Genomic DNA, 26142 nt, shown 5'->3' on the forward strand with positions numbered 1-26142 from the left:
AGTCTTCATCAAGATGAATGGTATCAAGTTCGAGTTTATTTAATGGACGAGTTAGAAACATATACTACTGGATATGGTGACATGTGTGGAAGTGAATATCGATTTCAACTCTATAACTCTTTGAATTTCTTTGGTGAAGTCGCGCCACTTCAGAACTGGATGATTATGCCTAATATAGGTGACTTAATTGTTTCAAGGTATAACGTGATATTACATTGTTTTAGCCAAGACGTCAATACAACGTGCTTACCACTTTGGTCTACTCCACCACCAATTCGTGAACGCATTGCTCTTGCAATTGGGATCGTTCATGGTAATCATTATGTCAATCTAGAGGTAGAAAGAGAATATCCGATGCCTCCTATTACACCACAATGGATGTGGTAATCGTTATGTCAAAGACTAGGCTAGACATGCACCCCACCCCTTAATGTACGGAACCAATCAAAGAAGAAAACATGAGAAAATTATATCTTTATATTGATCAAATCAGTAAATGTAATTACAAGGATGAACAACATTCATAACATTACAAGGAAAATTTCCCTCTTATTTCACATAACCAAAAAAACAAGTGTGTTATGCAAACCAAAAAAAAAAATCAATCAAAAGTTGAAACCTCACTTTTGTTTTTCAACTTTGGCTCGAATCTTCTCTTCCAAAACAGACATCTCCGTCTCCAAATTAAACATTCTGTTCAAAGCATGCATATTCTCAAGCGTCTCATCCAAAGTCCGATCATCACTTCCGTCGTATCTTAGATGCTGCAATGGCCCATGAAGAAGCTTGTTCACAATCCCACGACTCAAAACCTCCACCGCTTTTCTCGTATTGTTGTTGACATTATCCCCCATTTTCTCCAAACATTTCTCCAAATCACTAGTTCTGATCTGTTCGGCGTAAGCCCTAAGTTTCCGAATCGTCGGAACTGTTTCCAGAGAATCTCTCCACGCTTCAAATAACTTCAATTCTTCGTCGATAATCATCTCCGCTTCCCTCGCTTTCCGGAGCCGGTCTTCACGGTTAGCGGCGACGACTTCCTTCAGATCGTCGACGTTGTACGCTTTTGTACCTTCCAGATCTTTAACGCAAGAACCAACGTTCCGCGGGACGGAGATATCGATGAAGAGACGGTTTCCACCGACGGTTTCGCTCACCGGAGGAAGATCGATAACATGTTCCTTCAAAAACAAGGGGGTTTCGGACGCCGTGCTGGTGAAAATCACGTCGGCTTCGGCGGCAGAACTCATCATTTCGTCGAGCGGTTTGTAAACGATTTCGATGTCTTTGAACTCGTCTCGGAGCAAGTCGACTCGTTCGACGGACCGATTCACAACCACTATTTTCGTGCATCCTTTCGACATCAAATGTTTGATGACTAGTTTTCCCATTTTTCCTGCTCCGATGAGTAAAACTCTAGCGGTGGAATGGGCGGAATTGGGAAGTTTCATTAGGGCTAACTCCACGGCGGCTGAGCTGACGGAAACTGCTCCTTCGGCGATTTTGGTTTCAGTTCGAACACGTTTCCCAACCATGATTGCGTGCTTGAATAAACCGCTAATGTTCCTTCCAAACCCTGCGACTCCTTGGCTAACTTTAGCGACTTGTTTCACCTGAGCGAGGATTTGGCCCTCTCCGAGCACCAATGATTCGAGTCCGGCGGACACTTGGAAGATGTGGCGGGTTGCGTCACTGTTGTATAGCAGAAAACGGTGATCGGAAATCTCAGAAACCGGGATTCCACCAGTCTGTAGTTAGAAAGACAAAGACAAATACAATCAATTCAACTTATGATGATCAATTTCAAAAGTTACAACATTCAAACAACTTTTTAGATGAAGTAAATGGAAAAGCTAGTACCTTTGACATCCATTCAGTCACTTCTTTTACTCCTCGATGCTGAGACAAAGCTACAACATAAATCTCCATGCGATTACATGTAGACAGAACAGCAGCTTCTTCTATGTGATTCAAAGCACATAGCTCTTTGATTGCTCTTGGCCACTCTGCTTCAGGAATTGCAAGTTTTTCCCTCATTTCCACAGGACAAGTATGGATACTAAGCCCAATAACTATAATGCTACTCTTTTCTTTTGTATACCCTGCATAATCAAGAAAAAGATATTCATAAAACTTATATTATTGCCGAATAAACAGTTCTATATGTTGTTAATCACGGGTTACTATACAATGTCTGAAATCAAATAGGAAAATGTAGTTCTTTCGATTGGGAATTAAGAAACTGGAATTCGTTTTAACTAATGCAAGCTGAATTTCTATAGAAATTTGTGAAATTGAATCGGAATTTTGGGAAAACTTACTGTCAGCTGCCGAGGTTTTGAGCTGTTCAAGAGCAGAGATACTCGAAGCATTTCCAGATGAATTCTCAACGACAACATCTGCAGAAGCAGTAGAATGTGATTCGCACCTAACAATTCCTCTTTGAATTAGGGTTCTTCGAGGTTTACACGAAACCCCAATTTGATAATGAGAAGTTGGCGGAGACGAAGCGGGAGTAGCAGTCGCATTGCTGAGGAAGAGAGTTTCGAGTTTTGCACCTGCAAAAGCACTCGAGACCGCCATTGATGCGCGACAACAACAAACTCAAATCCTTCGAACAATCTTCCACGAACCCTAATTCTAGAGGAGACAAGCTTCAGAGAAGGATAGCTGGCTGGGGCTTGTGTCGTTGAAATATGGTGAGCGATGAAATAGAGAGAAATTGAGGGCCAGGAGAAGGGATTTCAATGCGTTTTGATTGGCGGATGGTGTCCACGTTTTATCCACACTCTCATCTCCATTTTCATCTCTCTTCCCACCACTAATATAACATTCTTTTTATTTTTGGGTCCCACTTACTTGTAAAATAAGTTTATTATGTTCGGCTTTTTGATTTAAAAACTCGTTGGTTTCAACTTGGACTATGTAGCTTGTCATCTCGAATCCTTAGTTGTTTTAAGTAGTTGAGTTATATTAGTGTGCATCTATCAACACCATTACCACCACAACCAACCAACAAAGTACCCGGAGGATCTCATTAAGATAGGGTAGGAGGTCATGCCTTGTAGAACGATTGTCACCACAACCAACCAACAAAGTACCTATAAGGGATTCCAAAGGGTTGCGCCCCTAACGGGTCCAGTGGGCAAAGCCCTTGGTTCGGGGCAACGCCCCGAAACCTAAACAAATTTTTACATAAGGTTTGACTCCATCCAAGCATTTTCCCGCCAAAATAACTTGATGACATTATGATGATGTAAGCGTTAGTTATGTCCATTAACTAACATTTTTGGCGCCAAAACTAGATGCAATCGCCAATAACCAGATTTTCCCTCTGGTATAAGAACTTTCTTCATGTTCCAGAAAACGGGTTACAAACTATATACTCTCAAAATCTGAAGATTTGATCCATCTCTCAAGAACATATTAACGAGGTATTCTATGTTTCACAATCTGAATTAAGCCTATATTTAAGATTGATTCATTATTTGATTATCACACTTCTGAATTCATGTATTCCAGGCAAAAGAGATAAATTACACATTTCGGAAAGTGTTCGAAACACAATCCTTGAATCTATCTAAGTTTGTATTTATGGTTATTCTGATCCCTTAATTTCTAACACTAGGTCTTGACGCCATTGTGTCTCCATTCATATCATTAGAAATAGTAACTTCCTTCATGTTTAACCTCACATTAGTGTGTATCTGTAAACTCAGGTGGTATTGGGGAAAAGAATCGAAGATAACAATGAATGTTTTATCTAAAAACTCGGGTGGTATGGATTGATCAAAGACTTATGTAAAGAGCACCGTATATGTTTTTTTAAGTATAGGAAACCATATTGACTAGGGTTGATTTATGGATGGCACGAGAATTGTATGGCAATTTGCATGAACCTTACATGTAGGAAGCAACCACCATCCATATAATCGCCAACAATATCTGTAACAGGCAAGGCACCATCGCCATAGTCTTCAAAAAATCTAAAACGAGCAAGGCACCATTGCTACATGTAGGTTGCCACTGAATCTCACTACAATCTCCGCCACATGCACATAGTCTCCAACGATATTTGTACCACCTCTCTATTTCGCCACCAAAAACAATTTCTCAATTAGATTTTACTAGGGATTAAATTTCTGATTTGATTGTTTATCAGAGTTGCCACTACCATCGTTGGCTTCCTCTGAACTTTGATATCATGCTATAGGTTTAGAAACCCCATGAATAGGGTTTGATTTTGATTTGGTTTAGTTTTGAATCGTTTGATTTTGTTTTCATCCACAAATTTTGGATTAAAGCAAGTTTGAGCATGAAAATCTCATTCCACTCCAAGTCTTGTACTTACTTGAAGTTCTTAAGGCCTCACCTAAAACCACACATAACAAACAATTAACAAATAAATTACATTCTTCCAAAAATACAACTTCAATACTAACATATATATATATATATATATATATATATATATATATATATATATATATATATATATATATATATGAGCATAAAACAGAATCTACAAATCCAAATGAACTTATATAATAATTTCTTGAAACTAGACTTGATTTCCAACAACTTTGTTCCTGTAGTCATTTTATCTAATTTGTACCAGAATGGCCTTAATATCATCTAGGAATGAGTATTTGGACCGGAGAACCGATCGGAACCGGAACTGGATAGAACCAATCGAGCTGGGCCCGCGACGATATTCTTGCGGATTGTTGGAACCGGGAACTGGTAGAACCAGCAAAAATCGGTAGAAACGGAAAAAAAACGGAACCGTATGTTGCTATTTCTTGTGGATCGGTTCCAACATTGAAGACACGGCAAGAACCTGGAACCGGTGGAATCGGCGGTCCGGTTCGATTCTTAATTTCGGCCGACTTCGGTTCCCGGGCCGGGTTCGATTCGGGCCAGGTTTGTTCCTTTTCTCATCCCTAATATCATCCATGATTTTTAGGTTTGAGTATCAATTTAATCCATTATTAATGGGTTTGAGCGTCAATGATTTTTTTTTCAACTTTGAGCATTGATGATGGTGGATAATTTGTTTGATGGTGCTTGTAGTTTACCAAAAAGTGCAGTTTCAGGCAATTTTTTTCACGCATGGATGGTTCAAAATCGAAACTATCGTGCTGAATTGGTCCTTCCACTTAACAGTCATCCAAAACTCATGTTAAGTATCTCCATGCGCGACTCACGTGATGGGCATTTTCGTTATTTTATATCCTTTAGAACAAGTTATTGAAACCGTCCATGTGGTTTAGGTAAAGTTGTGCGTTTGGTCCCTATATTTTATTTTGCACTCGGGCCATCCCCACCTTTTCTTTTTATTACCCGCCTGGTCCCTGCATCTGTTTGCTGTCAATTCCAAACGTTAAGACCCCCCACGTTCTTTGCACATGAGGAGTATTTTCGTCCTTTTATACATAACGCCTAAATGGGTATGCCAGTCGTTTCTCTATTCCGATCATTCAATCTTTATGATCACCGCTTCTTTTATTTCTCTCTCATTGAAGCTCTATATCACTAAATCGATTAGAAACCCTAACTCCTCGAAATTCTGCAAGAATCATCGAAGCAACAATGGTGGGTTAGAGGATTAGAGTAAACATGGAAAAAATAGACACTGGAAAACATTATGGTAATCCCTATTTTCAAAAATTAAATTTATCACCAACAAATTTCAAGGTAATAAGTTGAAGCTTTCTCTTTTACAGTTGGTCATCTAATTATCTTCTCCATTAGATTATTCTATGGTAGAGAGTTTACAAAGTTTCCTTGAAGGAGATACGTCAAAGGCAAAGAAAGATACGTTGATCTACTGACAGTGATGAGTTATGTGTGCACGATGTTGATGAGATGATGGGGTCCCTAAACCGTGTTGAGGAGGGTAAGTTGCTTTAATACCACTTCAAAAGACCATTTTCAGATTTGGACTTTGGGTTGTTTGCATTAGCAAGTGACAGTGAAATTAACCATTTGGGTACACATGTGGACTGATTAAAGTTTATGTTGAATATGGTAAAACAATGTTGCATACATATATAATGTCCTCTACCCCTAGCAAAGTTAGGATAAAAGGAAATGTTGATCAACCTTCGTGTAGTAGAAGGCTATTTTTGGAATGTAAGGAAACTAAAAAAAGGGTACTGTATTGGATCAAGCAAACCAGAATTTGTGTCAACAAAAGAAACTAAAAATGACCAAATTGATGCCCAATGTGAAACACAAGGTGTATGTGATGAATTTGAAATAACCCTCCTCCTACTAATGAATTTGATGATGTTGATGAAATTCTAAATGAAAAACCTGGAAGGAATACTCATGATAGTGATGATAATGATGATGTTAATGATAACGATAATAGTGAGTTCATACTATACTTTGATAACCTCCTAAATGAACCTGAGATAGACATGGATGAGTTTTTGTTACATATTGATGGAGATATAAAGTTAGTGGGTGATCTTGGAGTGTTAAATGTCAAGGAAACAAAAATAAGGGAAATTGATGATATTGAGGTTGTAAACAATGATGTATTATTGTATGAGTCATCATCTGGTGAAGGTGGGAGCAACAGGAGAATAAGTTCAATTAAGGCAATACGAAGGGCAAGGGAAAACAGTAAAGCAAGAGTTAGTGATCCAATGAATGTGTACCAAAAATTTACCTCATCTGAAGAATTGTAAGATGCAATAAGAAGACATGTTGTAGAGACAAGGATGGAACTAGACTTCATAAAAAATGACAAAAGCATAGTGAGAGGTATTTGTAAAGGTACTATACCAGACCTTGGTCAACTTTACCCATGTGGGAACAGTCAAAGCATTAAAGAAAGTGAAGAAAAGAAGTGTCCATGAGTACTATATGCTTGCAAGTGGGAACAAAATGTTGACTGTGAGGTCAGAACCTATGAAAAAGAGCATAGATGCCTACAGACAAGAAATGTGAAAGCTTGTACCTACAAGTTCTTGGCAAAGAAAATAGTGTAGTAGGTGGAAAGCAACCCTACAGTCCCTACAAGAGCTTTACAAGAACAACTTCAACATGAATACTAAGTCGATAACTCCAAGATGGAGGTATTTAGGGCTAAAATGTAGGCATTGAATCAAGATGGAGGTATGCAGGGCAATATACTACACTAAGGGACTATGTTCAAGAACTTCGCACTCAAAACCCAGGGACAACAATTAAGATAGAGGTGGAAAGTGAGCCAAACCCAGCTTTTGAGACTAAAACTTTCAATTAGATCCACATCTACCTAAGGCCATTAAAGGAAGGTTTTCTATTTGGTAACGAGATTATCCATAACACTCTAAATTTTCAAATCATTTTTTTTTCATTTTTAAATTCATAGAAAAACAAAGCTTACATTTCAAAACCCAAATTGATAAGTTGTTGTCAACACAAAACAATAAATGGTGATTGACAATATCCCAAAATCCTCAAAACATAATCTTCAGCTGGCGTGTACAATCATGTTGGCGCCTTCCGCGATCCTGAGAGGTACCTAAAACACATTTCACACAACACTATAAGCACGAAGCTTAGTGAGTTCTCCAAAATACTACACACAATAATTAGCCTCTTATGGATATATCTCGATAAGGACCCTTCGATCATGTGTCTCAGTGAAGACCCTCCGGTCTCACAGCTCGGGTTGGACCCTCCAGTCCGGTATCTTAGTGAAGACCCTTTGGTCTCACAACTCAGATTGGACCCTTCGGTCCTAACTCAATAAGACACAAAATAATATACATCATAAATCACAAAGACAAAATGCATAATAACGCATAACTTAGTATAAGCACATAAGACCCTCCGGTCAATAACTCAGATAAGACTCTCTGGTCACACAATATTACCACTCAGGTAAGTATAGTGAGAAGACTCACATTGTATATCTATAAATTCAAGGTTTTTCATTAGAAAGGATGACTTCCTTCATGTTTTACCTCACATTAGTGTATATTTATAAATTCGAGTGGTATTGGGGAAGGGAATCAAAGATAAAAATGAATGGTTTATCTAAAAACTCAGGTTGTATAAATGGATCAAAGATTTATGTACAAAGCACCGTGTATGTTTTTTTTGGGTATATAGGAGACCATATTGACTAGGGTTGATTTATGTATGGTACGAAAATTATGGGCCAATTTGCATGAACCTTACATGCATGAAGCAACCATTATCCCTATAATTGCTGACAATATTTGTAACGAGCAAGGCACCATCGCCATAGTCTTCAGCAAAATCTGTAATGATCAAGGCAACATCGCTACTTGTGGGTCGCCACTGAATCCTACTACAATCTCTGCCACATGCACCTAGTCTCTAACGATATTTCTACCACCTCTCTACTTCGCCACCGAAAACAATTTCTTAATTCAATTTTACTAGGGATTCAATTTCTAATTTGATTGTTCATCAGAGCTGCCATTACAACCGTTGTCTTCCTCTCATCTTTGACATCATGTTATTGGTTTAGAAACCCCATGAATAGGGTTTGATTTTGATTTTGATTTAGTTTGGTTTTGAATTGTTTGATTTTTATTTAATCCATCAATTTTGGGTTAAAACATGTTTGAGCATTAATATCATCCATGATTTATGGGTTTTAGCATCAATTTAATCCATTATTTATGGGTTTGAGCATCAATGTTTTTTTTTCAACTTTGAGCATTAATGATGATGGATTATTTGTTCGATGGTATAGGTGGCGGTCGATGGCGGATGTAGTGGTGTCGATGTGGAGAGAGAATTTTGAAGGTTAGAGATGGTGTGTGTGGGTTGGTGCGGCCTACATATTTAATTAAACATATTTCTTATTAAAAGTACTAAACTAATAATAAATAAAGTAAAAAAAAATAGATAAGAGTAATATAGTATTTTCATGTGTGACATGAATGAAAGTATTAACAAACAAATATCATAGAGACTATTTTACTAAAAGAAAATTGAGACAAAACGATATAAATTTAACCAAAACCAACTACTTTTGTAATATATTCTTTGTTTTATATTTTGAGGATGACTAGTAAGATATTCTTAAGCAGCATAAATACAATACTCCAGTAGTTTTAAAAATAATCAGTAACATAAGCATCCTTAGTCATCTTAATGTAATGATAAATATACAAACAAGGAGCACAAATAGTCTATTTTAATCATAAAAAGACCAAAAGAACCCTACTTATACAACATATAAACAAGAGATTAAATAAAAAAATCATTACACAAATATAGTCTATTTACACATAAAATAAGCAACTTCAAAGAATTTTCGATCTCATATAATCTTTGTCTTATAGAGTGAAAATGATTTGAAGTAAGGTCTTAAACTTGACAATTATAACTCAAATTTTATATTTTATTTTATTAATTACACTAATTTAGAAATCATCAATTATGTTACCATATAGTAATTTCCTTAAAGTGTGCCAAAAATAGGAATGATATGTGATGCTGCAGTTTTCTAAATAAAAAACAAAAAATAGCATCTTAAAGACAAATATCGTAAATTTATATAATATGTAACAATAAAATAAATCAAGATTTAATTGATGCTTTTTATTAGTATACAGTCAATTGCAACATTTATGCAACGAATCGTATGATTTGTGATGCCAAAATTTTGTACGAAAAAAAAGGTATTTTTGCCATTTTCTAAAAATAAATAAATATAATGACAAGGATAAGAAAGAAAAAGATGGGGTTGTAGTGATGGGGAGTTGCTCTTGGAGATCTTCTAACTCCGTTTTCTACCACTACTTTTTGTTTAAGTCGTGGCAACTATATACACTCATAATTGAAAGTGGGTCACAAAATTTGTGTCTATTGTATATTTATTAATCAAAGAGGAGGAAAACTGTAAAAGAATATATTTTTACTTTTTATATATAAAACAATACCATAGCTCTACTATGTAGATTGTCCGACGAGGAATAAATCAAAGGAATGTTGATATTTTTATAAAGAAAATGCACGAATGAGAATTAAAATTAGAGTGAATTACACGAATGATCCCTATGGTTTAATGTAATTTATGTGTTTGGTTCTTAACTTATTTTTTTAACTCGGAAAGTTTCTACTGTTTGTTTTTGTTACGCTTTTGATCCCTGTTTTATCTAAAAATACTATTTTGCTTTTGTTTTTTTAATTTATTTAAATAAACACACCACCAACCCTACCCCATTCACCTTATCTTACCTACCCGATCAATTTTTTTTCTATTTAAATAATAGTTTTTTTAGGTAGGACAAGGACTAAACGCGTAATAAAAACAAACAGTAAGGACCAAGCGCGTAACAAAAACAAATAGTAGGGACCTTTCGAGTTAAAAAAATAAGTTAAAAACCAAATGCACAAATTATCCCAAATCATATGGACCATTCGTGTAATTTACTCTTAAAATTAAATGAATATAGTTTGTTGCATTTTTATAGAAAGACTTTTTCAGTTATATTCAATTCTTATGATTACATAAGCTAAACATTCTTCTTGAGTTGTAAACCAAATTAACAAGTTTTAGGAACTAAATAGCTTCAAATAGTGTCATTGTTTATGAGGTTATAATGAACTAACTCATTAATTTTGCATAAGAGAAAAACATGAAAGTCGGATGTTTGTTTTATTTGCAGACATAAAGAATATTATTTCGAAACATAACACTAGAACAAGTTGATGTTAACACCTTATTTTTTTATTTTTTTTAAATTAAATAACTACCCATCTAATTAAGTTAAACTCTTTAATAAGTTTTTTTAATAGTTCTACTGAGAGGATGCTCTGAATCAGACGAATTCAGAGTGTTTGTTTCCTTAATTTTTCACCTCTAAATGGTCCAACAAGGCTCGGATTCGTTCAAACTTGTAAGGGGTGTTGAACAAAAAAGCTTTGTATTTCCCCCTTTTTCCTAATACATATTTCTTCGTTTTTCATTCACTGAAAAGAAGCCACATCACGCCACGCCACACCCACCTCCTACATTTTGCTTGTCTCTATCATTCTACCTCCAGGTTAGGCTTCACACTTTCCACACCGGCCACACCAAAGACATCTTACTCCACACCATCATTGCCCTTACATGGCAAAAATCTAATATTTTAAACTCCGAATCTCTCATCTTATGTCTAAAATTTTGGATTTTGAACATTGTTTATGCTAAATCTAAAAACTTGTGGTGAATTACTAAATTTATGAAGTTGTTTATGTTGAATTTGAAATGGTTTTGTTTAGGGTAGTAATTGATGACAAGATATGATAAAAATACATGACATGAAACGAAATTTAGACGAAACTGAAATTTAAATACGTATTCGTGTCGTGTTCGTGTCAAGTGTAGAAAACACAATGTCGTGTCGTGTTTGAGTTCAATATTGACTCGAAATTGATACAATTTAATATTTGTTTGTAGAGTTTTTCGTGTTATGTATTATTAAGTATTAATTTTAAACTAATTGTATTTTATATTATCTTTATCGTGTTGTTTTTATCGTTTTTTAATTGGTTTATTTTCGTGTTAATTAGAAAAACACGACATCATATCATATTGTATTTCGGTTACATAAATTCTTGTCGTGTCGGTGTCGTGTCAGATAAAAACAAGATTTAATTTTCCAATTTGCCACTTATGCTTGAAATATTGTGTTTGAAAATTTGAACTTCAAAATTGAAATGCTTGAATATGAAATCTAATATGATTTTATTTGTTTTTGTTTATGCTTGAATGTGGAATTTGAACATCCCTTGTTTTATGTGAAATGGTTTTGTTTATGATTAAAATCTTAAAACAGCCCATATTGAAATTGAAATGGTTTTGCTTATTATTGAAATTTAATGTGCTTGAATTTTGATTTTTTCTTTATTCTAATTTTTTGAATATATGAATTGCTTAATTCATGAATGTTGCAAATATGAAGTGTTTGAATTCTAATGTGACCGGTACTCTTCAAATGCTTTAAACTAAAGAGAGTTATGTTTAGTTTAGATTTTATATGATGTTTTCTATTTTTTTAATTAGGATTTTGTATAATATTTTTTTTATTTTGAATGATGTTTTGATTAAGATATTTTACGAAAGAATAACATTTCATACAACACAAAATAGTTTAGAAAGTTAAAACAATCATTTTCTTCATTCAACTCAGTGATTCATAGAGCTACCAAAACAACTTTTTTTTTTCATTAAATGGTAGATTTATCAGTAATCTTTAAATCAGATGACGTCAAACAACCCTTTATATTAACTAATGAGATTTTTTTTTAAAAATGAAAAGAGAAAGAAATTGTAGAGATGATGAGGTAACATGAGAAACTATACAACCATCATTTGATAAGAAACAAAATTCATTTCCCCACTAACTTAATGCGAAACAATACATTAACTAGTTTTTGAGTTGAAGTTACTTAACATGATTAACTACGACAGAAAATCTTTGGTATTCGGTTCAAACAACAATCTCAAAACATTCAAAACCTAAAAGGGGAAATCTTGTACCAAACCAAATAAAAAATAAATAAAACAAGTATTTTAAGAACATGAAATACCCAAAATGGAAAAGTTGTAGGAACAAGCAAAGCCAAAATATTAAGTATTTCATATTCCATAAAACCTTAAAGAATCCGACACTCTTGCCTTTATGTCCACGAATATGTTTGAGAAATCCAATGAACTCAAACATATGCACTCATATTTATGTCCAAATTGTTTTATTTAAAAAGTCTTATAAATGCACACTTGCATTTTTTCCAAGAGATATATTACAACTTGGAGCATTATCATGTGACGAGTACTTTTCAATAGTTAGGATTTCAATGTTATAATCGATCAATTATGAATTAATCTTTACGTTTGAGGAGTCTGATTAATTTTTAGTTTTATATTTTTATCTTTACGTTTGAGTTAGTCTGATTAGTGTTTTCATTTTTATATTTTTATTTTCATGTTTGATTTAGTATGGTTTATTTTTTCAGTTTATATTGATAAATGATGTCTTGAGGTTATATTTCTTTGGAATGAAATCTAAGAATGACTACAATATTACAAATCGTGTGTACTATTATTCTTTTATTAGTTGAAAATAATCGTGAATGTGGGATTTAATGATTGTTCAAAAATATGATTTAAAGGCAAAATGTTGAACGTCTTAAAGAAATAATAACTAAACTTGTTAATTTTTTTGGTAATTTTAGTTCATGTTATAACCAAAATAATCCATCTTAAATTACAATTTAAGGTAAATCATGTGGGAAATATGCTATATATACTTTTAGTTATTTAGTATATAGTACATAGGAGCGAGCGTGCCACCTACTTGAGTCTTGAGTTTGAGTATTAGAGATAGAACAATTGGGCCTTATTTTCAATCATTGGTCCATGATAGGTAGTTCGACTCAACTCAACCCATTAAATCCCATTTTCTATATCAGAATCGTATAAAATAATGTACAATTTCATTTTCTTTTTAGATTATGTTGATCGAAAATCAGAATATAATATACTATATAAAGATGTAAATTCATGATGTACTCAATAGTTTTGATAATGAAGCAAGAACATTGATTATTGTCGATCTTTGTGACGATGGAAAACAATATTGTTGACTAGGGTAAACTAATAAACGATAACCGAGGAAAGAAAACAATGATGGTAAAACGATCATGGAGGGAAGAAATGTTATTGGGGGTAATATATTTACCAAGTGAAAACCAAATCTAGTATAATTACTAAGTTAAAACCACATATTTTAGAGGTTTAGTATCTAAGCTTTTAGATTCATTTGAAATCATTATAATTTTGTGAGACCGTGAGACGCAATATAAAAATAATTTTAAAACGCAAAATAAAATTAAATCCGAAAATTCTTTTTTTAATTATATTTTTCGTCATTTTATTTACCTAAAAATCAAAATAAATAAAAAATAAATAAAAATTACATTTTTTTAAAAAAAAATACGTGAAATATTCTAATGTGATTTTTAGAATATTAGAATAGTATTCTACTAGATTTTTCAGATATGTAAAATATTATAATATTCTACTAGAATATGTAAAAAAACGGTAATTTTTTTTTCCGAAAATACAAATGACGAAAATAATATTAAATTTTTTTTTTTGAAAATTTTCAATTATTTTGCATTTTAAAAATGTTTAATTATCTACAAAATGAGTGGCTAGGATTGCGTCTCATGGTCTCACAAAATTAGGTTGTCTTGCATGAACCTAACTATATATATATATATATATATATATATATATATATATATATATATATATATAGAGAGAGAGAGAGAGAGAGAGAGAGAGAGATAGATTCAAATATTTCTACCAATTATTGTGTGTATTTATGCACTAATAGGAATTGAGGAAATAATAAATTCTTAAATAAATCATTTAAAGGTATTATAGTAATCTTTGCATATTTAGTTATGGTAAATAATTAGTATGTTTATTATCTATTTAAATATGGGATGTCAAAGTCAAAACATGTAAAAAAAACCCTACAATTGTCGTCTTCAATTTTCTTCCTCCATATCTCTGTTGTCTCGTTGGTTGCCTTCTTCTTTGAAGGGAAAACCCCGGTTTGCTGATTTTAGCTTATTGCTGGCTAATTGGGGTGCACACTTTAGCCATTGGGTGTCCGTCATGGCTACTGCTTATCGTTCGCTAGTGAAGATCTACTTGAAACGCATGTCCATCACCGATGATGATCTATCCATGATTGCTCACTCCTTTCCGAATTTCAAGGAGCTTGTTTTAGTTTGCTGTGAATGTTTCGGAACGAGCGGATTCACAATTATCGTCGACGAGTGCAGGTAAATCTAGGGTTTCAAATTTCATTCATCTCACAACTTAGATCTGTTTACATCACTAATTCATACAATATTATGTATATACTTATGAGGTTGATTTCATATGCCAACACAGTGAATTATTATTCTAATTATTATTATTATTATTATTATTATTATTATTATTATTTATTTTTATTTTTTTTGATTTCATATACCAACATAATAAAAGTTTGATATCATATGCCAGCATAGATTGGTGAAAGCTATTCATCTTGTTCGAGAAAATTGTTTAAAAAGGTAATTAATTTGTCTGGGTATTATTTTGGTTCAATTTGTGATTTTAAATTCCAATTTCTATTGTCCCTCGTTATTGTATATTTGGAATCTAAAATTATATTAGCAGTAAATACAATACTTTTAAATGTATTTTTGTATTCTGTCATAATAAAAACTATGTATTTTGCCTGAATGTATTCTATGTATTCTACCAGAATATATAAAACGATAGTTAATTGTAAGTAACATGTTTTTAACCATTAATAGTTTTTATTGTATTTGTGATATAAATGACTGGAAGAATACGTTAAAGACCTAATAGGAATAACTTGAAGAATGAATAAAGTTTGATCATACTTACATTTTAAGAATGTTGTTATTTTTTAAGAATTTTATTCCTTTTTGTTGATATTCTTTTAGAATATGTATAACTATATTAAAATGTATAAGACTGTTAGTTTGTAAGAATATGTATGAATTTGTATTTAAGTTCGGATGTATAAGAATATATTAAAATGTTGTTATTTTTAACCTCATATTCAATAATTTTGTTATTCCTCAATAATATTCTAATAGAATAAATTTCTAAAAAAAAACATCATTCTAACAAAAAATTATTCTGACGGAATAAAATCGATTATGTTTACAGATTATGTTAGAATTAAAATTGGATTAATTAAAAAAATTCAGATTTTTAAAATTAGGAGAAATAATTATCCCTAAAAATCTGAAAATTTCCTTTTATAAATGTAGTTAATTGTCCAAAATATCATTTTGCTAAAATTTGTGTGATTATGTAGTACATATTATCATATTGTAATATCATACACTCTCAAATCCTGTCAATTGATTAATTTCATCCATTGGTCCAGATTTGTGCATTCTGGCACACAATAGTTAGTAAAAACAAAATAACCTAAGCATATATATACCCGTAAGAGTATATAAAATTAAAAACCCAATACTTAAAACATAGTGTGCATGCATGGAGCATGACATGACTATTTTTTTGATTCAAGTATAAAGTTTATTATCCGAGACATTATACAATGAATAATGAGTAATCAATATAGTGTTTAAATAAAATGTGTTTTATTTACTCTCAAAGGTGCTTGGGGCCATATAGGATTAGTATTATTCTTTTGTTTCACTTTGCATGTTTTGACTTCCCGAATAACTAGGTTATTCAAACTCTCCATAGGCAATCATACTTTGGAAGTAAGTATGAGGAAAGACTGTCATGAATGGGTCTATAGTTTATTTAGGTGCCTAGACATAGCTGCAGTATTCACGAGTGCTCCTGGAATAAGATTCGAGTATTAGATTAAACCCCTGCTCATTTGACTCACTTCATGAATTTTATCACGAGTGATCATGAGACGATAATATCATATATTCTTCAAACCAAGAGATATGAGTTGCAGTACACAAGTCGGTTACACATTGATTATGTGAAAATGCACTAGTAACTTGGTGTTATAAAACACATTTTTGTGTGTGATTTGATAAGGTATATAGAGCAAGCATACGAGTCAAAGTTTTTCCATTCCTTGGTGATGACAAACGTAAGTCCTCGGCTGAGCCTGGACTGATTTGATTTATTTAGTTAGTCAATCATCATAAATCAGAAATCGGGAAACAACAAATGGACAGAGAGAATGATTATAATCCATGTCTAAGTCCATATGATATCTAGAATGGAGGAATATATGATCCCCTATCTAATGGACGTGTCATTGATTTGTTCAAAGTACGATAGCAACTTTTAAGAGTTACGATTACTAGTCGGGATTTTGGAGTCATATGCAATAATAGTTTTAGACATATCCAAGTGGGAGACTTTTGGATTAGTGTCTAAGTCCATAACTATAATTGGTATGTACTGGACCTAATTTGGCATGGTTTATTTGGGTTGCATGGCATCAGAACAATTTGGATAGAATTTTGTGAGAAAATGATATTTATGATTTATTAATATATTATAAGTTCTAATATATTAATTTAAAATCATATTATTTAATTAGTATTGATCAAGAATTGATTTGGAATTAATTTTGTGATCAAAAGATATTAATTAAATATATAGGGATTGATTGTGTAAATCATTCATTCTTATATATGTTGGCTTATGATCCACAGTTCTTCATGTTGGGCTAAACCCATGGGTACTCGGTGGAGGTTTTAACCCATGGTGCATGAAGAATATGGAAAGTCATGAGTTACATGGTGTAACCCTAATATCCACAATATATAAAGACCCCATAGCTCAAGAAATCGGCCCTAAGGATTCATATGAGTGGGCTAGCTGATTTTGAGCATAAGAAAATTTTCTCTCAAGTTATTCCAAGTTTTTGGTGGTGTTGTGTGAACCATTTGAGGTGTCACACTTGGGGCACTAGGCTCTTAAGCTAAATGGAATCAAGCTACAACAAAGAGGTATGTTATTCAAACTTGTATCTTGTATTGTTTATGTCAATTGCATGCTAGTTGTAAGTTTAATGCCTTGGAAACACCTTTGCATGTATAATTAGTAAAAACATAGATCCAAGGTATTTAGGGCTTTATGTGCACCATAGGATTTTGTAGCATACTAAAACCCATCAATTATCTCGATGCTACCATCAGAAACCAAATCGTTGTCCATAACCAGCTGTAGAATACTTATACTTGACAGAAGGCTCAGATAATCCTTCGAGTAGAAGATTCATCCTTGAAACAGTTAGACTCAGATGAGAGCTGTGCAACAGAGTTAAATCAATTACTCTGAGATTATCCAATCCAAATGTAAGTGTCTTCACTCTTCCGATCCACAAGCCACCCTACACACAATAACCTCATAATCACTACTGCTTCCCAAACATCACGCTGCCTCTTCTCTAACTTCCAAAGGAATTGGGACCTTCCAGGTCCAAACTTATCTGTCCACTATCTAGAATTCCGGATTCCCCTGGTTACTGAATGAATGATCACCCCATCATTCGCTTCCAGCGACTTCTGAAGGAAACTTCGGCTATCGGAACTGCTTTATCCATCTTACCACTCTTGGCTCTGTAAATCCTAGAATCCCCGATTATGTATCTCGATCCCACGGTCTCTACCAGGTCCCACTTACCTTGCTATGATCATACGAGTCTCTCCCATGGGTCTCACCCAAACCATACTATTGAGTGGTCTTCCCTATGCTCTCACCTATACAGGGCTACACTGGCACAACTCCCTTAAATTTCATCTGCATATCCTTTCCTGATTCTGAGCATGCTAACTAGGAGATACGGGCCTCGCCCACCTTGTCTAGGAGATATGGGCCCCTGCCCACACTCTGCTAACTAGGATATACGGACCCCCGCCCACACTCCGCTAACTAAGAGATACCCCCCCACACACACACACTCCGCTAACTAGCTGCTAATGAATGTTGCGGCTAACCGACTGTCTTCAAAGTTTTCCCACACGGTCTACCTACTAGTGAATGCTACAACTATCTCGCAGTCTCACAACACTCTCCATGGCATCTAACTGCTAGTGAATGCTACAACTACCATGTAGTCTTACAACACTTCCCTCATCGATAATGCACACGAGCTAACATATTGGCTGAATTCGCAATCTGACAGAAATCTCCTTAACCTATATCCCAAAACCAACTATCGAATACTAAAAGATGCGAATCCTACATTTGGGAAGTTTCCCAAACTCCCAACTCACATACCCCTCAATCCAAATCAGCCAATGGGCTGCCTCCCTTCCTGACGAGAATGCGAACTCATCCTAAATCCACACTTCCTTTTGTTCCTGAACCCTTGGAGAACTCTCCCCCACTTTGGTTCAACCAACATCTTACAACACACCTGAATGGAGGGATCCCCAATCCTTCGTAGAATCCGGTGATAATTCTTTCTAGGAACCAACGCTTACCACTGTTAGTGTTCCCATAACTAACCAACACTAAAGCAGTAAGACCCTTGAAGACTGTCGGAACACTTCCCAGTTCCAGTCACACTTGCTACAACTACCGCATCATGAGAACCCACTTTATACGAAGACGTCCCCACATTACTACCCTAAGATCCATGGTATGCAGATGACATATAATCCGAACATAAGCAGGAAGTATAATCCGAATACACAACTAATCATATGGATGCGAGAAAAATAGCAATAAAATCATAAATAAAAACTGATAAAAAGGAAAATTTTATGCACTTGCATCATCGGAAGTTTCTTGTGTCTCCTTTGTAATCAACTGGAAACCCTGCTCCTCGCCGCAGGCACCTCTACCCGACCTTGACGGCCGTCGGTGATCCTCAATGTTGCAGGGGAAGGTGCTATCACTTTTACTACTGTAGCCAAACTTGGAAATTGAGCCTTCTTGTTTCCCCACTGACTGTAATGGAAACATATCGGGTCTGATCCCTGGGTGGTGGTAGCAGTACAATCCCTACTATAATGACTGATATGGCCACACCTAAAGCATCCAGAATTGCCACCACTACTACTCCTACATACACCCTCGTGTGTCCTGCCACACTTGCCACAACGGCTACAGTCTTGATAACCTCTCGATCTAGAATCTGATGTCTTGGGCCTCTTGCCCGATCCCGCGGATGTCTGAACCTCGTCCGGATTCCTTTTCCTGTTGGCCTCTAAGTCAATCTCTCTCTGCCTAGCTCGAGCGATCATATCCTCTAGCGTCTTACATTTGGACCGACTCACGTAGTTTCTAATGTCTCTCCTCATCATATCGTGGCACCGAATCTTCTTTATCTCCTCGTCCGCCACATACTGTAGAACAAGAATGGCACTCTCTCTGAATTTGGTGGTGATCTCCCCCACTGTCTTTGTAGTCTACTGGAGGTCCTGGAACTCCCATGCTAACTGCTACACCTCAATAACTGGTGCAAACTCGGCCATGAACCTGGCTGAGAAGTTACTCCACGTCATTGCACCCAACACAACATCATCGCTAATGGCACGTCCAACCTCTTCCCACTAATCACGTGCTCTGTCCTACAGAAGACAGGAGGCGATTCGTACCTTGTACCCCTTGAGACATAGTCCAGAACGAAAAGAGTTGGCGACATCTACCAACCACCGACTGCTAGCAATGGGGCCCTTAGCCCCGTGATAGTCTGGAGCTCCAAAGGATCTGAACTCCCTGAACGTCAATGTGCCCCCCCATCATGGCCGCCATCTCAGAGCGGAACACATCCAATCTCTCATCCCAAATCTCCATAATGCCCTCCTTGATCGTACCATAGATCATAGGAGTCTAGTCTAAAATACTGCACGAATCTCAGCTAGAATAAATTCTCTCATCTGCTCATCGAGCTGCTCGGCTCCAAAGCCCAGGCGTGATCCCTCACCGGCACTTGAACCGCCCACTGGTCTACCACGTAGCGTCACCATGCTGCAACATATCATAACAACCATCAGAATACTCGTCACTATCAAGGGATCACACACACATTACACGTTTCCTGGTTTTATCTTAGCCCTCCTTGACTCGAGTATGGATCCTCTGCTTTCAGTAGTATGGGCCCATACTAACTTCCATATCTATTCATACTTTCCTCAAGGATATCCTTGACTCTACTAAGTCCCTTTCACTACTATTTCTCCCAGCACTAAACTCATCCTAGGCTTGCCCTAGGGTAATCACCATCCCACTCTCCGCCATCAGTTGCATAAGAAGTCTTTGTTATTTCCCCCTAAGTGGCTCACGAATACCATTACATATCACTAAGACTAGATAATTCTTCGAATGAGAGATCCTGCCCTACTATGGTTGGACTCAAAAAAGAGCTGTGAAATAGAGCTAGACCTAACCATCTGAAATTATTTAGTCCTTGCAACTAGTTAGTAAAAGATAACTTAGACTCCTCAAAGCACAAAGCAAGCAGCATTCGAGCATTGAGCACACATAATCAAGCATATTCTAATCAGGCCATCATATATCACCGACTAATCTGTACTAGCATGCAGTTCATAAAGTTGATACACATATAACAGGCACATAAGGCATCCTTCCTAGATCCTTAGTTGTGACAATAGTCAATTTCGGTTTAAGTCAAAGTCAAACAAAGTCAACAAGTCAAACCGGACGACTAATTTAGCCCTTGTATATTAGGGTTTACATTGTGTATTTACTAAACAACCTGCCAATTTAATGAGAAAGCATTAATTGGAAAATCCGTATGTTTGAGTTTTCCATAGCCGTGAAAATGCTAAACATTGAACCAAAGTGATAAAACACTATTGCACACTCATCGGGAGTGTGTAGGTCCTTAAAACATGGCTTAACGGCGTTTACGGACCTCGCATTGTGAAGCCGGACACTCAAAAAGGTCACAAACGAAACCTCTCTCAATCATTTTCACTATATCTCTTTCTATTTGAAATCTCTCCCAAATCTCTCTCAAAAGTTCCCGTAACTTTTCGTAATCATTCGGGTCATCTCGACCCTTAATCGGGTCAAAAATCGCTTAAAACGGGGTTAGAACAGGTAAAATACCCCAAAAGACCCGAAACCCCCTTTATAGGGCCGAAGCCTCTTAGGGCCGAACCCTCTTGGACCGAAAGCACCTAGGAAGCGAAACCCCTACTGAGATCCGAACACTGCTGAGGACCGAACCTCGCATGAGGAACCGAAGCCACCTTCGGGCCGAACCCTCCTACCTTCGCTCCATGTCCAGAAGGGACCGAACCTCGGCCAGGACCGAGAGGTCTCACAGAAAGCCAAGTTTTTCCCGGTTTTTGACCACGACTTCATTTTGGCTTCATTTTTCATCGTTTTAGCGCGGGATTTTCACCCAAAACTTTATTTTATCAATTAAAGGCCCATAATTCTTTAATTCCCACGTTTTTGGTGAAAATCTTATCCAAGAACTTAGTGGGTGTAGTATAAAGGGTTGAGTGTTGACTTTGCTTTATCTTATGATACAAGCAACCACCCCCACACCCACTCTATGACCAGCCACACCTCCCCACCTTACCTAGGTCACTTCAATGTCCTTTCTACTCATTCCCCATCCCTCCCTACGTCCTTAGAGCTGTAACATCCAACCTCTCTCCTCACTTCACTCATTTTCTCTCATTTTACCAATGATTAAACTCAACTTTTCTCCCTCAATTTTGGGATTCCAAGGCTGATCATCAAGATTTCTTACACTTTTGGTAAGTATTTTCATCCTCCATATAATTATTTCACTTCCTTTTACTCAAGATAATAGATTGCTTACACAAATTCCATCACATTAGTGTTAGATCTTCGAACCTTCAAGACATCTTCTTAGTGTTCTTGAGTGGAATACTACATTTCTCCATCATCCATCTACTAAAATCACTCAAGGTGAGTTCATACCCCTACATTTTCATGTTTCCTTAAGTTTTAGGGGGGGGGGGGGGGGAATACAAGTTAAATCACTAAGAACACAACTAAATGCTTCTAAAAGCTTTCATCAGAAAAGTTGGTCTCCATTCACGAACTGTTTTGGTCAACTAAAACATTTTAGTTTTCAAAACTGTACAAGTTACAAGTATTTCAAGTTCTTAGCTTTAAAATGGCTACTTGCAAATTTCCATACTAATTTTCTACAATTTATGGTGTTTTTTACAAAACTGCCTATCATTTCAAGAACCAATCTGGACTAGTCTGGGTTTATGGACGTTTTCACCTAAGTTAGAGGTCACTAAAAATCATGGGAAAATTTATGAACAAACTAGAGTCATTTTACAAACTCCCACAATTTACAGATTTTGATTTGGATCTGTTATGAATTTTCTATAAATTTTTTAAGAACAGTAGTAGAAACTGTTAATAACAGAAAAATGTTAACAATTTCATTGCACCTTGTAACGTGTTGAGCAAGGTGTATATCTTTATGTGAATGTATGTTATTGCAAACAAATGACATTTTGTCTTGGTATATAGATATGCATCAGTTAATAAATGGATTTTGATATATATATATATATATATATATATATATATATATATGTGTGGAATATAAAGGATAACAAAATTGTTATAATCAAAGTACATCCATTTCATACAAACATTTGAATAAACTATGTTAAATATAGTTTACGTACATTACCACTACTACCCTTGTTTTGATAAACTATAATAGGTATAGTTTATGATACATTGCATAATACACTCATACAAAAAGGGTACATTTATACGAAAAGGGATTTTCATTACATTACACGTAAATTCGTTAATGACTTTGTGAGACATTTGCTTCACATTTACCAATAAGTCATGCATTGTAACCAGAGTCTCCTGAAGGGAGAGTGTGATAGTTGTATATAGATCTATATTGGGTTTGACAAACCCACACCTTAACTGCATGCAACAGTTAGACCGGAAGGTCTGGGGTGACAAATGTCATAACATTTCCGACGCCTGAAGAACGTCGTTTCAGGCCAACTAGGTCATAGCATGGTTATAATAAACTCACAGAAAGTATTAACAAACATAAGAATTTACGGGAATTTCATTTAATTCAAACGCGTTTATGTTGATTTAAATATATATTATTTTCTATAAGTAAGAAAGGTTACTTATACATTTCGGTCTTCGGATATAAGACTACATTACACATTTTAAGGGAAATATCGGATTTTCTGGAATAAATGTGACATTTACAAGAGAAAGACTTTTATTAAGTTTTAAAACAAAAGTTTATGAACTCACCAACCTTTGTGTTGACACTTTTTCAAACAACTTGTATTCTCAGGAAATCACTAAACAGGTATCAAAGTGCATTTTGAGGATGGGACGTTAAGGCGTCAACATTTCATATTTTGTCAACATATTGTAATTGATTTGGAAACATGTAATTCATATAATGATGTAACTCTTTCAATTATATATATGTTGGCTGTGTTTGCTTGAATTACTATCGTCATTGTGATTATGATACTATACATGAAGTCCTCTACCCCCAGACGTTTCCGCCATCCTGGGTTTAGGGTGTGACATTAGTCCTAATTTAGCATGCAATTTTCATAAGCATATCATAACATAAACTTGTATGGGTAATTTGGGAGTACTTACTTGAGCTTGGCTAATTGTATGCACCACACCCTTTTCTCTTTTCAAATTTCCTTTCTCTTTTCAAATTTCTTTTTATAAAAATGATTTTCTTTTGAAAATTTCTATACCAATTCCTTAGTTTGAGTTCAGACACACCCGAGAATGTGCCCAAATCCGTCAAACCAAGGCTTTGATACCAACTTGTAACATCCCAAAAATACGGTCCAAAAATTTCGTTTTAAATTCATTTAAAAAACAATAATTCATATAATGTCACAATAAAGATCATAACACATGTATCTCAAATCATCATAATAAAATACCGCATGAAAAAAAAATTCATTTATCAAGTTATCATAGTAAATCATACCAGGCTAAAAGTTGTGGTGTGTGCCATGCAGTCATCCCGAGCTCCTCTCCTGGCTAGTGGATGTACCTAAAACAAAAACTAAAAACGGTAAGCACGAAGCTTAGTGACTCTCCCCAAGCTACCACATGTCATACACATAATCACAAATCAACATACATTGGGCCTAGCGCTACCTCGGGCCCCGCCCGACATCAGGCCTCGCCTGGCATCGAGCCCTGGATGGTATACAAATTTGTTTCTACTAGGCCCCACCTGTCTTTGGGTCCCGCCCGCTATAGATATACAAACAATAACATATAATCATGCTAGTACATAATAGGCAAACACAACATTATAATTGCTAGCCTCAAGGCCCCGCCTATCTTGGGCTCTGCCCCTACTCTGCTAATAATGAGATATGGAACCCTATCCAAACTCAACTAGTGATAAGATACGGGCGCCCGCCCACACTCACCACCCTACCAAGAACATAAAGAATCACAAAGACAACTAGTACAAATAAACATTCATTCCTTCCTTGGGTACCACCCGTCATCAAACCGTAGTTCGTAAACGTATGTAATAACCTTTCTCGGGCCTCACCCGACATCAGACTAAAATCCAGAAACATATATACTACATCCGGCTAACCATGGCATCAGATCTAAATCCATTATACACTAGCATACATAATTAGGCCGACATTGATGCCTTCGACCCATTCCTACTGGAGAAAACTCACCTCACAAGCTGACTGCAGAATCCCGTGAATAAACCTCTCGCTGCTAGCTGGCAGATCCCCAAACTGCTGATCACTCGACTCCCCGAGCTATCACTACCCACATAATATTTAGTCAAAAGCTGACAATCCTTGTTAGGGTAAAATAACCATTTTACCCCTGGTCATGGTCAAAGTCAACACTTGGTCAAACTCAAAGTCAACACCCTGAGTTGACTCAACTTGCCGAGTCATCCTCCTGACTCACCGAGTTCCGTCGCTACTCATAGTCGTGTCAGAACGAGTCAACTCATCGAGTCCCTCTTCAGACTCATCAAGTTCTGTCCTATATAAAAATCGGGATATCACAAGTCAACTCATCGAGTCCCTCTCTAGACTTGCCGAGTCCCTCTATCTGTTTCTGTCATCTTAAGAGATTAAGCCCCTATTCTATAGATCAAGACTCCATACTTCTTCTACATATAGAAAATTCCTTCTCAAGGGTAAAGTTTACAACTTTACCTGCTACTAGTCCTTCTTAATTGGTTTATCTAAATCCCTAATTCTTTTGGACATAGATCTTTGTCCAAAAGCCTTATTACTCCAAACCAAAGAATGAAAAATAAGATCTAGGGCTTAAACATCATTTTAACATGTAAAGTCTCAGGCTTTTCTTCCATGCATGGCTAATATAACACCTTAAAGCTTGCATGGGGGCTCCAATGGCATAAAGTTTGCACCTTTATGCCTTAAGAACACTTAATGATTCCAGATCTGAAGAGATCCTTGCTTGGGACATCCAAAACCGAAGGGTCAAGCTTCGTAGACCCCCCCCCCCCCTTAAAGTCAAAAAAAGAGACCTATCAAACTACTAAGCAAGGTTGGGACTTGCTTACTAGATAATGGAGGGGATAAGGTGTTGCTTTTGGATTTACTACTCCCTTCTGAATCTCC

General features: G+C 35.6%; 1 protein-coding gene across 1 annotated transcript; it reads right to left on the reverse strand.

The window, feature by feature from the left end:
• Positions 1-459: 459 nt before the first annotated feature.
• LOC144999908 (glutamyl-tRNA reductase 1, chloroplastic-like) lies at positions 460-2705 on the reverse strand. The gene is made up of 3 exons (XM_078959062.1): positions 2322-2705; positions 1861-2102; positions 460-1748 (listed from the first exon to the last, which is right to left on the reverse strand). Exons 1-3 carry the CDS (start codon positions 2581-2583, stop codon positions 621-623), a joined length of 1632 nt encoding a protein of 543 aa, XP_078815188.1. The 5' UTR covers positions 2584-2705; the 3' UTR covers positions 460-620.
• Between the last annotated feature and the right edge of the window lie 23437 nt (positions 2706-26142).

This window comes from Lactuca saligna, chromosome 6, assembly GCF_052625555.1.
Source record: "Lactuca saligna cultivar CGN05327 chromosome 6, ASM5262555v1, whole genome shotgun sequence".
NCBI classification, from domain to species: Eukaryota; Viridiplantae; Streptophyta; class Magnoliopsida; order Asterales; family Asteraceae; genus Lactuca; species Lactuca saligna.

Excerpts from the sequence above, each read along its gene's own strand:
- LOC144999908 (XM_078959062.1), bottom strand. The coding sequence starts at position 2,583 with ATGGCGGTCTCGAGTGCTTTTGCAGGTGCAAAACTCGAAACTCTCTTC. Across the intron at positions 2,103-2,321 it reads CAAAACCTCGGCAGCTGACA|GGTATACAAAAGAAAAGAGT; the intron begins GTAAGTTTTCCC and ends TTGATTATGCAG. Across the intron at positions 1,749-1,860 it reads TGACTGAATGGATGTCAAAG|ACTGGTGGAATCCCGGTTTC; the intron begins GTACTAGCTTTT and ends TTCTAACTACAG.